This window comes from Alosa sapidissima, chromosome 4 (genome assembly GCF_018492685.1).
Source record: "Alosa sapidissima isolate fAloSap1 chromosome 4, fAloSap1.pri, whole genome shotgun sequence".
In the NCBI taxonomy this organism is placed as follows: Eukaryota; Metazoa; Chordata; class Actinopteri; order Clupeiformes; family Clupeidae; genus Alosa; species Alosa sapidissima.
Genome location: NC_055960.1, coordinates 33,354,154 through 33,370,481, shown reverse-complemented (window position 1 = coordinate 33,370,481; position 16,328 = coordinate 33,354,154). Strand labels below are relative to the sequence as shown.

The 16,328-nt window shown below is 43.6% G+C and overlaps 2 protein-coding genes across 5 annotated transcripts in view; one reads left to right on the top strand and one right to left on the bottom strand.

Annotated features, from left to right (window-relative positions):
- Positions 1-7,581, top strand: part of stau1 (staufen double-stranded RNA binding protein 1) — a 12,615-nt gene extending 5,034 nt beyond the window's left edge. For all 4 annotated transcript variants that reach the window (XM_042089513.1, XM_042089512.1, XM_042089511.1 and 1 more), the window contains exons 7-15: positions 673-768; positions 947-1,159; positions 2,263-2,406; positions 2,929-3,075; positions 3,833-3,908; positions 4,183-4,505; positions 5,017-5,139; positions 5,437-5,510; positions 5,757-7,581. In XM_042089513.1, the coding sequence (XP_041945447.1) occupies positions 673-768; positions 947-1,159; positions 2,263-2,406; positions 2,929-3,075; positions 3,833-3,908; positions 4,183-4,505; positions 5,017-5,139; positions 5,437-5,510; positions 5,757-5,844 (1,284 nt within the window). In that variant the 3' untranslated portion in view covers positions 5,845-7,581. The remainder of the gene's footprint in view (positions 1-672; positions 769-946; positions 1,160-2,262; positions 2,407-2,928; positions 3,076-3,832; positions 3,909-4,182; positions 4,506-5,016; positions 5,140-5,436; positions 5,511-5,756) is intronic.
- Positions 7,582-8,280: 699 nt separating this feature from the next.
- LOC121707163 (retinol dehydrogenase 10) lies at positions 8,281-12,457 on the bottom strand. Its single transcript, XM_042089514.1, has 5 exons — positions 11,895-12,457; positions 9,492-9,590; positions 8,823-8,971; positions 8,565-8,696; positions 8,281-8,407 (listed from the first exon to the last, which is right to left on the bottom strand). Exons 1-5 carry the CDS (start codon positions 12,345-12,347, stop codon positions 8,299-8,301), a joined length of 942 nt encoding a protein of 313 aa, XP_041945448.1. The 5' UTR covers positions 12,348-12,457; the 3' UTR covers positions 8,281-8,298.
- Between the last annotated feature and the right edge of the window lie 3,871 nt (positions 12,458-16,328).

Genomic DNA, 16,328 nt, shown 5'->3' with positions numbered 1-16,328 from the left:
ACATTTGACAAACATTGGTGAACATTCCTGGCAGAGTTTTTGTTTTTGTGTAGATATGGCCACAAATGTTTGCGTCTGCTTGATGAATTTAAACACACTTCTGGCTTTAGGCTCAACACTTCTCACATTCCATAGCATACTGCTTACCACTGTTGAGTCCGCAGCATTATGTTAATCTACACGTAATGTGTGGATTTAAATGGATGTAAATCCATTCCTGTGTTTCTGCACTGATATAAAAGCTGGTCATGTGCAGTCATTCAGATATCCTCTTAGCAGAAGCACACACAGTCACTGATGTTGCTTTTTGGAGAGTAAACAAGCTAGTCCTGTTGTCCTGTCTCAGATCTACACTAATCTCACTACACCTATCAATAGAAGCATTTTGTAGATTTTAGAGTCCTCAAGTTCTCAAAGGTGGTGGCTCGCTATGGATGTGTTATGGCACCTCCCTACTTATAACAGAAAAACAAACAAATAGTTATTATATGCAATGTTTTGTTTTCTTGTTTTTCTGTTACTGAGTCATCCAGCACTCTCAAAATTGCAAAACGATTGAGAGAAACCGGCTCCATTTCTTGTTTTTATCTCCCAATGTATGCCCATGTTGGAGTCAAATGCTTTGTGTATTTATATACATCCATCAAGTGATCATGTTCTCTCTGTCCCCAGAATGATGAGGAATCTTTGGAAGAAAACCTCAATAAATCGGAGATAAGCCAGGTGTTTGAAATCGCCCTCAAGCGGAGTATGCAAGTGAGCTTTGAGGTATGCCCTCCAGAGGTGTAGGTGAAATGGATCAGTGAGTGGGCTTCTGATTAAATGAATGAATGAATGAATGAATGACCAACTAACTCTTGGTGGAAGAGAGCAAGTGCTTTGCTTCTAGACAGTCGAGTCCCTGATGTCTATTGGCCGTTCTTCACCTTGTTTGTGATTGGCTCAGGTACTGAAGGAAGTGGGCCCTCCGCACATGAAGAGCTTCGTGGTGCGTGTGTCGGTAGGCGAGTTCTTCGGGGAGGGTGAGGGCAAGAGCAAGAAGATCGCCAAGAAGCTGGCCGCCACGGCTGTGCTGGAGGAGCTCCGGCGTCTGCCCCAGCTGCCCAGCGCCGAGAAGACGCCGCCCCGCATCAAGAAGAAAGCCAAGTCCATCGTCAAGGTCAGAAGGGAATGATTGGTCTTTTCATTTCTTTTCATTTTTATTGGTGTACCATGTATATGCTCAGGGACCTGGGTTCGATGCCGACCTTAGGTCATTTCCAAAACCCACTGCCCATTTCTTTCTCCCACTCATTTCCTGTCCACTGTCCTTTCAAAGACTGTGTGTGTGTGTGTGTGTGTGTGTGTGTGTGTGTGTCAGGGTTTCCGTTGTCCGGTAATTACCGGACATTGGCCGGGGAAAAAAAATGAAATGTCCGACAAAATTAAATCTCTCTGGTCAAATTGTCCGATTGAAATTGGCTAATAATCCCGTCCCCTAATGCAATCTGAATTTGAGAATAAGCCTTAATATGTAAGCCTATATTATACGTCCTCTGGCTATGTTTTTAAATGAACAGGCTCTACCGTTTGAAAAGTAAGCTATTAAACAACACGCATAGCCTATGCTGCATTTCAAATAGGAAGCACACGCTTAAAACGTCCATGTTAAACAATGAACAAATGAGTGAGGCGGTTCAAACATGGCCAGGCCCAGGCAGACTAGCCTTAAAAGTTTTTTCAGAGGCCAGACGCGATGGATGATGATAAATTGGTAACGTCTGAAGCCTCAGGTGTCCGGTCAACTCCACCACCACCAGATAAAATGCAGAAGTGTCGGGCATATCTTTCGGAATCAGTGACATTGGAAGTGGAGTTGCAGGGGGTGCGGCGGCTCCAAGACACTATCATTCTCCGTGTACACTGGACATGCAAAGTGTTCTTTACCCAAAGCATACAGTAGGCCTATGCGTTCTCTGTCTATGATCTGCAGGGTTAGGGCCTCCTCGACTAGGAGATTGCTGGTCCGCGGATAATTTCTGGCACAATTAAACGGTATCATTGAACCGCGGCCGAAATAAAAAGAAACTAAACATTTCCCAGAATTGAAAACATTTCTTAATTTATTGTTATCAAATAAAGAGGCATAGCATTAGGGGGTAGTGGTGTGAGCGCTCATTCTTGTGTGTGTGGCTGTGCGCATCTGTGAGATTGTATTTATTATGTAGCACATGTAGTGAGTAAAGGGTTTGTGTGTGTGTCTTGTTACGTTGTGTTCTCCAGCTGCAGACCAGCCCTGAGTACGGGCAGGGCATGAACCCCATCAGCCGCCTGGCTCAGATCCAGCAGGCCAAGAAGGAGAAGGAGCCCGAGTACCTGCTGGTCACTGAGAGGGGCTTACCCCGACGCCGAGAGTTCATCATGAAGGTGGGAGCCACTGGGGACGCACTCCCACATTCATTTAAACTTACGCCTTCTCTTTACATCCTCATTGTGACTTACTAATCTCTCTATTCTGTTTATTTTATCGTAAACAATCCCAAGCATTTGCTGTACTATTGTTAAACACTAGGCTCTTTGTATGAAGATTTAAGTATAAATATACAATAGCTTAATTATAAAGCTTTAGAAATGTTCTTTGAAGAGCTGAGAACATCTCCTCTCATAGCACGACTTAAAACTAGTCTTGCTGATCCTAGGCTTACCACCTGACACCACTGACACTTGGCTGTTTAAAAACAGCACTCACTGATGCACTTATTCTTATTGTACTCTACCTTTTTAAATTGTCCTAGAGTTGTTGAGAGAATTGCTTTAAAAAGCAAACTGTTTACCATGTTGTCAGTCACTTTGGCTAAAAATGCGTCAGCCAAATGTAATGTAATGTAAGATGTAATCAGTCGTGTATCAAGGGTGATTTTATTGACTCTCCCTCTCTTGCTCGATCAGGTGACTGTCGGTGGGCAGTGTGCGGAGGGGATGGGGCCCAGTAAGAAAGTGGCCAAGCGCAACGCTGCTGAGAAGATGCTGGAGCTCCTGGGGTTCAAAGTGCCTCAACCACAGCCTCCAAAACCTGCCCTAAAAACCGAAGAAAAGGTAGCACACCTCAGGTCCATGCAAACACATACCCACTGGATGGAATTTTGGGTTACACTTTACTTGACAGTATGGACATAAGAGTGACATGACACTGTCATGAACGTGTCATAAACAAGTCATAAACATTTATGACATAACGCTTCTGTCATTAAGTGTCATTCGGTTTTTGTCATAACAAGTTAGGGTTAGGATTAGGGTTAGAGGTTAGGGTTAGAATTCATGTGTCATAACAGTGTCATGTCACTCTTATGTCGATACTGTCAAGTAAAGTGTTACCGAATTTTGAATAAGCCTTTGGAAATACATGTTGTACTTGTGAATATTTAAAGTGTAACTCCTGAGTAAAAACAATCTAGGGTCTATTTAAGGTAGTTAACAAGTTTAAACTTTTGATTGAGAGCACAATTACGTTAATTGGCGGAGCACTGAATGGGCTTACTGTAAAGTGAAGGCTAAAGGGGCAGCTAGCACGTCAAAAAACAAACGCTATTTTATACCATTGATGATGCTCAAAATATAATTACACTTCTTTGGTATTGTGGTGGGAGTCCATACAGAAAAACTGAAGTATTGTAAGCTTTGAAAGTGTACAGAGAGGTTATAACAAGTCTACAATACTTGAATCTGAAGGAAGACAAATAATTCCTGGGCTTCGTGGTGTACAAATGGAAATGTTACTGGATACGGCTCTGTGTGTGTGTGTGTGTGTGTGCGGAAGTATGTCTGATTTGACTATGAGTGTGTCTTGTTCAAGCCTCCCCTGAAGAAGCCGGGAGATGGCCGCAAAGTGACCTTCTTTGAGCCCGGCTCAGCGGATGAGGCAGGCTTAGGTGAGTGTGGTCCAGTTAGCCCCATGGACTTGCTGAAAGAGAAAATGAAAGTCAAACACATGTAGCTCAGATTCTTCACATGGCATGAGCAAGCCAAATTTATTAGGACACTTGCAGTGTTTTTTGCTCCATTGTGTTATTTTTGAGAGGTGACAGGATGCAAAATAATTGAATAGTTTGCTGCTTGTGAAATTACATTTCACTGCTAGTAATGTACTGTCATGACCGTGATATGACAAATAAATCTCTCTAAATATCTTGGTGTTGCTCACAGTTCCAAAGGAGGAAGACTACCGGCTGCCCTTCCTCAACCACCCTCAGCTGCCAGCGGGCATCCTACCCATGGTGCCCGAGTTGGCCCAGGCGGTGGGTGCCAGCCAGGGGCCTCACATGCAGGAGTACGGGCGCCAGGTGGTGGCCAACCCCGCCAAGGCCTCGCTGACGGCCCTGATCGCCAAGGAGCTGCTGTACGCGGGCACCTCCCTCACCGCGGAGAGCGTGCTGAAGGGCAGCAACAGCCTGGCGCTGATCCCCCACGGTCCACTCACACGGCCTTCCGAACAGCTGGCCTACCTGTCCTCTGTACAGGGCCTGCAGGTAGGTCCTCACACAACGACCCACACACGCACACACACACACACATACACACACACACACTTTAAAGGAGCTATGTGGAGTTTTTTAAAGTTGAAGACATTCAAAAAGGGGGAACCAACCAGGGTTCAAATCCAACCCTGCGGTCACTTCCCAATCCCACCCCATCTCTCTCTCCCTTTGCTTCCTGTCACTCGTCACTGTATGAAGGAAGGCGGTAGCCCAAAAATAAGGCCCGGGTTAGCTGGCATGCATGCTAAGTTCTTCATATTCTGTTGCTATTTCTAGTTCATTTGAATGTTTTAAGCTAAAATTCATCTATAGGCTTTTACTCAGTACAAAGCTCTCTGAGGAGCTGTCATACCTGGCTTCTATATCAGGCTTCTTAGGGCCACATGCATCCAAACGCACACACATGCACATTAACCTTTAAAGTTAACCTCTTCACAGATGTCATAGACACTCACACATTTGAATGCAGTCTGACAGTGATGCCGCGTGTCTGCCTTTACAGGTAGAATACAAGGACTTCCCTAAGAACAACAAGAATGAGTATGTGTCCCTCATCAACTGCTCCTCCCACACCCCTCTCATCAGCCACGGCATCGGCAAAGACGTGGAGTCCTGTCACGATATGGTCAGTACTAGCAGACACAGTTCACTCACGAGAAGTTTTATAATGGTGTCCCTGATGTCTATTAACACGGGCAGTTAGTCCTCATATCAAATAGTCTTGACATCAGCGGAAGTGGTGTTTTTTGCGCTGCTTTTTTGAAGAACTGCAGTTCTCTGGCATCATGCCTGAATTCAGGTGTGGCCCAGGCCGTTTAGGATTTAAGAATAGATAAGTAAATATAGATGTAACACTTTCAAACATCTCTGATAACTTCCCTGCTTGAAGCCCTGGTGACTGTGTCTCTCTCCACCCTCCTAGGCTGCCCTGAACATCCTCAAGCTGCTCTCAGACCAGCAGCCAGCTGAGCGAACAGGAAATGGACCAATCACGGGGTCAGTCTCTCCGCTCGTGTAGCGCTTCTGTGCTGAAAATGTATCTGTCTCGTGGGGGAGCTGTGGCCTAAATGGCAGCATCCTTACCACATTTCCTGTCGACCAAACTCCCTGTGTGAATCAAGGCTAAAACCCCCAAAATGAACTACTAATAAAAAATAAAAAAAAATGTCCCCATCTAAGGTACATTGCTGTGTGGGGATGTGTACTAACAGACGGCTGTCGTTCCGCCATCACCTCCCACAGGTGTGCCAAACAGGACCAGGAGACGGCCCCGCTGATCAAGGCGACCAACTCCAGCCCCATGGTCCAGACTCTGGACGGCACGGTGTAGACATGTCCACCCCCCCCCCCCCCCCCCCCCCCCCACCACACACCTCGAGCACTGGAGCAAACCCACGTACTGGCCACGTGCCAATCAGCACGAGAGCTAGAGAGGCTCTTATAAGGAGTCTCCCTAGCATCTTGAGCTCGAGGCACTCCAGAGGTGTCTACATGGAGACTGTGTCCCTGTCATGACGAAGTGTAATGGTTCTATTTATTTGTAAAAAACAAAGGACGGGGAAAAGAAATACCAAGCGAGAAAAGCCCAGCTTGGCCAAGCTTCATTATGTCAAGAATGGTGAACCGTTTTTGTTCAAATGGAATCAAAATGCTAGAATGTGGTTTCTTGAGTATAGAGATTATTTAGTTGTGCATTCATTTTGTGTTTATTACTTTATTCTTTCACTACAGGAGATTCAGAGATTATGTATCAGTTTTGTGAAGACTGAAATTTCAGAGGTCTACAGAGTTAAGGTGTTGATGCATTGGTCAACGCTTCGATGCGAGCGATGTTGCTGGGCAGTCATATGACCGTTTCATAGTGTTTGGGACAAATGATCACGGATCACTGAAGATTACAGTTTTCCAGAGAATCAATTGGAAAGTTCTCAAACATCACTTACCAACACTGCCTGGTAATATTGCTTTAGCGTTGCTCTGTGCATCATCCCTTTGATGTATAATTCTATGGAGGCACCATAGTAGGACATGGTGAAGCTTGCCTACACTGTGGGTTTTCTCCAGTGCTTGAGAATAAAACAATGTTAATAATACTCATTGCCATGTACTGTAGGTCGAAAGGGTCTTCATTTTTCTTTAGCTGTTACTCTATCACAATCTGTCTTTCTTTCTCTCTCTCACTCTGTCCATTCTTTCTCTCCTTCTCTGTTCTATTTTCTTTCTCCATCTCTCAACACTTGTTTCTGTCCATCTTTCTAAACTTATTTTTTTTTAAATCCATCTCGAAGTCCCTCTCTTTTTCTCTCTTTCACACGTCTACCCCACACATTGATGTGGGGGTAGGATGGGATATTGTGAATTTCAGTGTGGGGTTGCAGCAGTATACTGACATTGTGGTATACCGTGACCTGAAAATCAACAGTTACCATACCATGTGTATTTGTCTGTTAATGGTATTGTAAAAAACGGAATGAATGCAGTGGCTGGCAAGGGAGAAAACAAGCAAGTTTGCCGGTTTTTGAGAATACCATCCTGCTGTGCAGATCAAAGCATTTATCCCGTTAATGATTTTAATCCCTAACAAAATAAAGGTGTGAACGTTTCAACGTTCATCATAAAATACACTATTCAAATAATTTTCCACATACCAGCCTTCCTGTCTAAATCTGTATGTCCGTTTGGTAATCTCTGACATACAGACACACTATAGACAAATACTGTGAAACCGTGACATTTTCCGAGACGGTGATACCGCAAAAATCTTATACTGTTGCAATCCTATTTCAGTGTAGCGTGTGTGTGTGTGTGTGTGGTGACGTCCTGTGATGTCCCCCTTTTTGTTTTTTTGTGCGTGCGTGTGTGTGTGTGTGTGTGTGTGTTTGGGGATATGTTTGTTAGTAAGTATGGTTGGTTGTTTGTGGGTGTGTGTCTCGTGTGGGTGTGTGTATGTGTGTGTGTGCGTGCAGTGGTCATCAGTCAAGTGGCCCACCTCCCATTACCCTCAATGTAAGAGTGCCCTCCTGGATGCCTCACTCATTAAAAAGGTGTCACTGTGGCACAAAGTCAACGTCTGCGCCTCTGAGTTTCGTGATGATGGTTTGTACGATATGTAGTAAAAAATGATATTCACATGAAAGTATTTGGTGCGCACAGGGCAGTGCACTGTTTGACACTTTAATATAGACTCAGAGCAAATATATTAACATCTGTGTTGTGTTTATTTTATAGAAATATGGTTTTGTTTTTAATACCAAGGGAGAGGATTAGCCAATTACAAAATATTGAAAAACCTTTTGTGTCAATGGCAAGTCATGGGGAGTTAGATACCCTCTTTCACCTCAGCCTCCTGTGTGTAGCTATACTACTCAGGTTCGTAGCTAAACACTTCAATGAGACAAGTCAGTGGTTGGTGATTGTCTCAACTTAAAGTTCCTACCTAAACCTGAATACATAGCAGGACTCGGAGATGGATTGTATCCAACAATTTAACATTCATAGCTCATTATCGATTTGGCACATTCAAGTTCAGTGGTTCAATGGCCATTAATGGTAAACTGGTTTCAGGGCTTTTTACGTACAAAATTCAGAGTTCCAATTAGGAAGGTGTGCTTGACTGCATCCCATTTGTCTAAACAGACATAACTCAATAATAAATACATCATAACCAAATCAGGCACTCTCATATTGCTCTTCCCATCTGCTCTGTGATTAGACCAACAGGACTTCCAAAAAGACTTCCAGAATTGTGTGTAGAGATGACAAGTTTGCAGCTTCTGTGTGGTGTCTATGCAGCCTTGATGGCTGTCTTGTTCTTTTTCTCAATAAAGGGATACATGCTCTTGTCAGACCCTACAAAGCGATAGGTTGCCACGTTTGCATCCCAGGGAAGCAGCCTGCAGGGAAGAGAGGGAAGGAAACTTAGCTGGAGAAGGAGGACATATTGGAGGGACTGGAGAGCATACTTAATCACTCTGTCACTGTGTAGGCTTACACGGTCAGCCTGAATCTAAAGGTGTGTGTGTGTGTGTGTGTCTGTCTGGTAGTACTCACGCCTTAGCTATGTAGGGGATGTAAGTCAATCTTGGAATGCAAACAAGTGGTTGGTCAATAAGAATCGCATTCATCGCCTGCTGGACTACGTAAACAGGATCCTGAGCCGACAGAAACAATTCTGCTTCCTCCCTGCAGGGGGCAGAAGAGAGTTTAGTACCCTGTAGTATTACCAGATTTGCTATGAAGATGTGGATGTTGTGGCAAGCTCTGATCCCCCACTACTCCCTCAGGACCATAGAAGAGAGCATGGCCTACCTTATCTTGCAGCCTTCAAACATGTCATTGTCTATCAGGTAGGGACAGACCAGTGTGGTCTTTATGCCGTCACACTCTTCCTCTGTCAGGAGCTCGTGGGTCAAAGACTCATGGAACCCGACAGCTGCAAACTTACTGGCACAGTAATCCTGCACATTCACACGACATCATCAATCACAAGTAACGACAGGGATTAGAAAGAAAGGTAAGACCCTCTGTAGATCCGCTATCAGACAGCAATTTGATAACACCCATTCTTGAATTTAAATATCATCCCCTGCCTCTACCATTATAGCATCTATGTCACAAGTTTGTACTTTACTCCTGTCTGGTGTTATCACAGATTACAGTGAGATGGACTGTACTGGACTTAATTTGACAAACAGATTACAGTGAGGTTGTTTGTACTGTACTGAATTCAATACGGATGGCAGTTAGTTTCTCTGTACTGACCCTAACTTGACACAGATGGCAGTGAGCTTGTCTGTACTGACCCTAACCTGACACAGATGGCAGTGAGCTTGTCTGTACTGAACTTAAGTTGACACAGAGGGCAGTGAGCTTGTCTTTTCAGACCTTGACACAGACGGCAGTGAGCTTTTCTATACTGAATTTAACTTGACACAGATGGCAGTGAGCTTTTCTATACTGAACTTAACATGGTCTTACCTCCACACAGGCAGTAGCAAACAGACCCAGGACACTGGCCACAGTGACGATGTGGCCATGGTTATTAGCCTTCATCTGTGGCAGGAATGCCTTCACCGTCTGCCATGGACAAACCAGACAGGGGACACATTAGGAAAAGCAGCTCTGAGAGTGAGTAGTATCACAGAATTAGAGGTCATATCCCTTTAGAAAAAGACAAAGAAAGATTTGGTAACGCTTTACTTGACATAAGAGTGACATGACTCTGTCATAAACATATGAAACTGTCATGGCTCTAATTTTAACACCTAACCCTAACACTAATCCTCCTAACCCTAACTTGTTATGACAAAAAACGAATGTCACTTAATAACACAAGTGTTATGTCATAAACGTTTATGACTTGTTTATGACACATTCATGACAGTGTCATGTTACTCACTCTTATGTCAATACTGTCAAGTAAAGTGTAACCAATGATTTTTACATAAATAAGGAAGTGGTACCTGTTAAAGTTAAACAGTGCATTAGTTTGCACATTCAACTCAGAAAAGGGGTATTATATGCAGAGGCAGACATCCCGGTTCCAGAAAGTAAAATTCCTGCCATATATTATTTCTACCTGTGCACTTAACACAGGTGATATCACTAATTATCTGATCTACCTGGCTGCTAATTAGGATGAGCTGGTTTACTAAATGGTTGGATCAAATATTTGGCAGGACTTTTACCTTTGAAGCCGGGATGTCCGCGTCTGATTATATGGATCATTAACGTGATTACAACAAAGTAAAAGTGTAGAACTATGTAAAGCCCTTATGTTCTGTAGGCCTCTTAATGGGTCTAACCAGTGCGAGGATCACCTGTGTGAATTGTACGGTTTCTACATAGATGAATGTAAACGTGCTTAAAGAGATCAGGCCATGTGAAGCTATGTGTTTTTAGCCACAGTGTGTCATGTGTTGCAATGTGGTTCAGTGCTAATAATAAGCTACACCCTTTCCTTCATAGTCTTCCACTCATGCTTAGAGGACATAATCTCATGAGCTAGTGGTTGCACAACTGCCAACTCTCACACATTCGATTGGTGTGTGAGCGCGTCGAGCCAATCAAATGATTGAATCTCACTCTCAATGTGTGAGAGTTGGCAGCTGTAATTGATGACGTGACATGATGATCCTCCTACATTGCAGCACTGACTGGAATTTTTGGAGAGCCAAAAAGGCATCAAGTGGATGAAGTGGCTAATGCTATAGCCAGGTCAAGCTACTCATAGATTAAGCATATGTTAATGCTGTACATGTAGAGGAACACATGGGAGTTGCTGTTAAAATGTTTATGATCCCACAGAAAGTCATTGAGAGATCACCAAAAGACAGCATGCTGCTGCTTTTGTGACATAAATGACACAAGCCAATCTACATGAGCCTCTGGAACATTGACAAGAGGGGTGAAATTTGATTGGCTGTTTCAGCACAGATAAACAGCATCATAACAAAATAACATTTTCACCATCACCATGACACTTTACCATGACACCTTACCTTACTATGCACAGAGAATCACAGGCTCAGTCCCTGCCTCAGTCATTGCAAGTGCCTCATGCTTAATCATCCACTATGTGGATACTGTTTTAGACTTGATTTAGATTTAGTGTTATTTAGTATAATTTGTATTTTAGTATATTCTTTATCTTCTACCGTCCTTATTGCTTAGTTGTGTTTTTATATTATATACTTTTAATTACTTTTTCTGATGTTAGTGAATGTTGTGTGTGATGTCTGAATGCTACTGAGACCTTGAATTTCCCCTTGGGGATCAATAAAGTATCTATCTATCTATCTAACAACTTTTATTGTTTCATAGACTGCCTACCGCTGGACATAAAATTGGAGCTGCTCTGCCCTGTCCTGTCCTGCATGTGTGTGACTCAGAAGCATCATTAAACTCCTTTAATGTTACCGTGACCCATGACTGGGGATGTGTGAGGGTGAGACTTCAGTTTTACATCCATTGCCCCTCCATGTGCACCCCTGTTCTGCTTATCTAATCAACCAATCAATGAGGGCTGATCATCAGCATAGCAGTAGGGGCTCAGTGGCTCAGGAGGTAGAGGAGCAGCTTGGCGGTTCGATCCCCGCTCCTGACCTGGCTGAAATGTCCTTGAGCTAGACACTTGACCCCAAACTGCCCCTAATGAGCAGGTCGGCACCCTCTGGCGGCCTCTGCCATCGGTTTATCACTGTGTGTTTGAATGGGTAAATGTGAGGCATTCAGTTGTACTGTAAAGCACTTTGAGTGATTGGAGGAGTAGCGCTATATCAATGCAGGTAGTCAGAGAATATTAAATGAGTGATCAGTTCTGACAGTTGGAGCTACAAACCATCTTAAAAATCCACTACCCACAAGACCAGGAACACTCACCCAGAAGTGGGCATGGCAGTTGACCTTCAGTGTCCTCTCCACCATGTCATCTGGGCAGTCCAAAAGACGGTGCCCTGCCACCACGCCAGCATTGTTAATCAGAAATGTGACATCCCTGCCCAGGTCCTTCCTGACAAGATCGGCCACCTTGTACACTGTATCTCGGTCGGTCACGTCCACCGTGTATGTGTGGGCCTTGCCACCAGCCTCACGCACCAGCTTGGCCGTCGCCTCGTTGGTCTCGGCGTTCATGTCCCACAGCACGACCTCGGCCCCTTCACGGACAAACTGCAGGGCGAAGAGGCGCCCCAGGCCACCCCCGGCTCCGGTGATGAGCACCAGCTCCCCACTGATGTCCTTGGTGCGCGGCCTCATGACGATCCGTAAGCACCCGCGCAAGATGAAGTAAATCACATCCAGCATCATCATCTGCATGTCCATTAGAACAATCATGGTGGCTGGCTGTTAGGTTGACTGATGGTGGGTTCTGGGGCTGGCTGTGTGTTTGTGGGCAAAGCTGCAGACGGCCAAGCTGGGTCTCCCTGTGTGGATCTCGCTCAGTCGGGCGCTCGGTCTCTCTCCAGGGTGCGCGGGGCCTCGGCACAGGATTTATGCAAGGATTTCTGACATCACTAACCCCGTCGACGGATTAGGGTGGAAATATGTTGAGCTACCAATAAAAACACCTTTGTTGCGAAATCAACAATCATATTTACCCGTACAAGTGTCACCCGTAAAAGGTACCCTTTACTCTTTATATTTAGACTGAAGACTGTATCACATAGCCAAATATTTAATGTAACTGGTTGTATTTACCCGTAAAAGTGTCACCCGTAAAAGGTACCCTTTACTCTTTATATTTAGACTGAAGACTGTATCACATAGCCAAATATTTAATGTAACTGGTTGTAGGCCTTATTAATTTACACACATGACTGTGATCCAAACAACTCAAGTTCTGTAAGCCCCATGCAGTATTTATTTGATAACATGTAGTTTCAACAATGACAGTGGCATCATTTGTCTGTTGTGCTCACAAAAACGGTTGGTATAGTATTTGTTAGATTATGGTAGTAACTGTTAGTTGGTAGTACCTAGCAGCTGTTGGTACTAAAACTTATGACCTCAGTGACCTGTGAGATCACTACAACTGAAAACATTTATCATCACTTTATAATGGAGGTGTGTCACTTCCTTTGACATCCAGCATTCACACCCTATAGATCAACAACCAACCACACAAAGCACTCTGGAGAATCAAAGCCTCCTCTACTCAGCTCAGTCCTCATCTCAAGTCCAATGTGAGCTTTTACTGTAAAGCCTGGACTCTTCCTGATCTAAAACAAGCGTGGAGCTCTCTGGAGTTTATATAGGCCTACCATATTTAGTGCTATACATTTGACATGTTCAAAGTCAGTCAAAGAGGAGTGCAATGTAACCGTGGAAAATATTTCATATAGGTGGTATTTCTATCAGTCTGGGGAAAGGCTTTTAAGGTGTTCTAAACTTTGTTATGTTTTGGTCCCAATATTATTAAAAGCAAAATTTCAGTGAGTTAGTAATTATCTCTAACCCCACATAGTGGCTGGAGAAGAATCACTCTGTGATGTTCTGCATCACATCATGTTTTTGTCTTTTCTGTGTCTGTCTGTATCTGAACCATTTACATCACAAGACATCACAATGTCTTTGTAGATTATATATAGATGTACATTTTTGGATGCATGAATTATAAACATATCTTAGAAATGATGGATGTTAGATAGATATTGGTCAGTACTTGATGCACGAGGGATCAATCAGGAACCCTGTTTAATTAATGTCTGGTAATGAATGTCTATCAGTAGTTTAGTGCGGTTATTGGTGGTCGTGGTGACCTCGATTCATGTACTCAATGGGCTAGATTTCTTTCTGTGTGCCTGGTGTGAGAGGGCCCCACGTGTCAGTAGAAGTAGTAAGAAGATCTGGAAATGTATATGCATGTGCAGTTAATCCTTTTGAAAGGGGGCAGGATGCTAGATTCTTTGGTGGGGTGACATGTAGAGCGGTTTGCCTTTAGAACAGTGTTTCCTTGTTTGGGATGTTAACCTCATATACAAGGTTACCATTTACAGAGCAGGCAAATCTGGAACTTAAACACTGAGATTTTACCAGTGAGAAAGAACTTAGAGCACAAACTAAAGCTAAAACTAAATATAGCTAAATCTAAAATACTATCACAAGATGCCACTTTTTCAACTGTGGTAATCAGCTTTTGTTTTTCCCACAGACAAAATGGCTGAAATCTGAAATTGTGTCATATAGTGGACTTATGTATTCTCTCTCTAAACTAAAAGCAGCATTCATGTAAGTGGGTGGACAAACGACCAAAATCCACACCATTTCCCATTTGGGGCTGATAGCTGATTGTGTCTTTGCATCATCTCTTCAATTCACAGTGTAATTCACAGTGTTACACCTCCACCAGGTGTTATAATAGCAGCTCTGACATTACAGCCTCGAACTCTGGCACCAGGTGAGGTGTTTGAGACAGCTGGGTCCAGGGCTTGCGAGAGTCACCTCATAATACACACACCTTCTTTAGAGCTCAACACTGATTACGATCAGATGGCGAGGCAGGCACTGGTCAACTAATACTGAGTGAGTGATTGAGTGTGCGGGAGAAAGAGGGAAAATAGCCTGTTTGTGATATTCTAAGTCAATATTTTATAAGTATAAGTATATATACTCTTTTGATTCCATGAGGGAAATTTGGTCTCTGCATTTATCCCAATCCGTGAATTAGTGAAACATACAGTGAGGTGAAGCACACACTTGTCCCAACGCAGTGAGCTGCCTGCTACAGCGGCGCTCAGGGAGCAGTGAGGGGTTAGGTGCTTTGCTCAAGTAGCCTGACGAGCCAGACCCACATTTAAATGTAGGGTCTGGGCACTCACCGTTCGCAGTGCTCAGTCCAAGGGGCGGGATGATCGGTTATCTTTCAAATTCCCTCTGCACGCAAAGGACAGCGCTGAGTCCCATGCGTTTTCCCACCAGCAGAGCTAGTTGGCTAGTTCAAACTTTTGCCATCTTAAAACAAGCTTAACTCATGTCACACTGTTGGCCAACAGCAACATCCATCTCCTTTGTTTTCAAGTAGCAGGGAATTCAAGCCAAACCGTTGCAACTCTGCCATCAATCATTATGTTAAGCCCGCCTAACGACTCTATACACGATTTGATTGGCCTGATAGAAGTTTAATTTTTCGAGCTCACAAGCCAACGGAGAGCTAGAGTTGCTAGACTAGCCCTGGCAGCAAATTTAATTTGCTGCCGCTAGGGTGCATCTAGATTTCTTGGCTATTGCTCAAGGGCACTTCAGCCATTCCTATTGGTCGGGGTTCGAACTGGCAACCCTCCGATTACAGGTCCGAAGCCCTAACCAGTAGGCCACGCTACCACTATGGAGAGGGTCTCTTCAGACAAACCCTTTCATTTCACACTTACAAAGGTAGAAATATTTATTTTTTTCTGCAAGGACTCTCTCCACAGTATCATTATTAGGAAGTGTAATGATATTTTGAGCCTAGTCAGTGGCTTAAAGTATGCACACATACACACACATGTACATTCACATGCACATGTCTACACACACACACACACATACATTCATACACAGACACACACACACACACACACACACACACACACACACACACACACACACACACACACACACACACAGGGAATGCCTGGGAATGTGTACATGAATAGAGGCCCATATTTCAGCCTGCACTGCGGTATTGTTTTTTCTGCATGAATAGACCCCAGTAAGGGGAATTAAATTAATCCACCCCTTTCACATGTTTGAGCATGAATGGCCACTAGAGAAGAGTTAAACTAACTTGGATGGAAGGGAGGGTTTTGAGTGTGTGTGTGTGTGTGTGAGAGAGAGAGAGAGAGAGAGTGTGTGTGTGTGTGACAGAGAGAGAGAGAGAGAGAGAGGGAGGGACCATTCGGTCTTAGTAGACTTTTTTGCGCAGTTGCTGTGTTGGTAGACACTGCAAACATCCAGTGAGATACACTTGGTATTACATACAGTGATTTCAAGTCATAATGCGTACCTTATAATGTTTATGGAAATAGCTGACACCAAAACATATATATTAATTGAAATACTGTATGTTTGATACAAATATTTGTCAAACGTTTTCTGATAAATATTTATGAAATATATGAAAATATGTAATAAAAAACCCAGTCTAAATAAATTCACAGAAGTGCCAACAAAGATGTCCAATGATATGATGACATCAATGATGTCTTAAATTGGTTACCTATTTAAGGAATATTTGTGCTGTAAAATTACATATAAATTGCATTATCTTGTTCTATTGGGTTACCTTATCTAAAAGGTGTTCGGTATGTTATTAATTCCAAGGATTATAGTGAGTTA

Coding starts and splice junctions, on each gene's coding strand:
- LOC121707163 (XM_042089514.1), bottom strand. CDS start 12,347: ATGATTGTTCTAATGGACATGCAGATGATGATGCTGGATGTGATTTAC. Junction 8,697..8,822: donor TTTGAAGGCTGCAAGATAAG/GTAGGCCATGCT, acceptor TGCCCCCTGCAG/GGAGGAAGCAGAATTGTTTC. Junction 8,408..8,564: donor ATCCCCTACATAGCTAAGGC/GTGAGTACTACC, acceptor TCTTCCCTGCAG/GCTGCTTCCCTGGGATGCAA.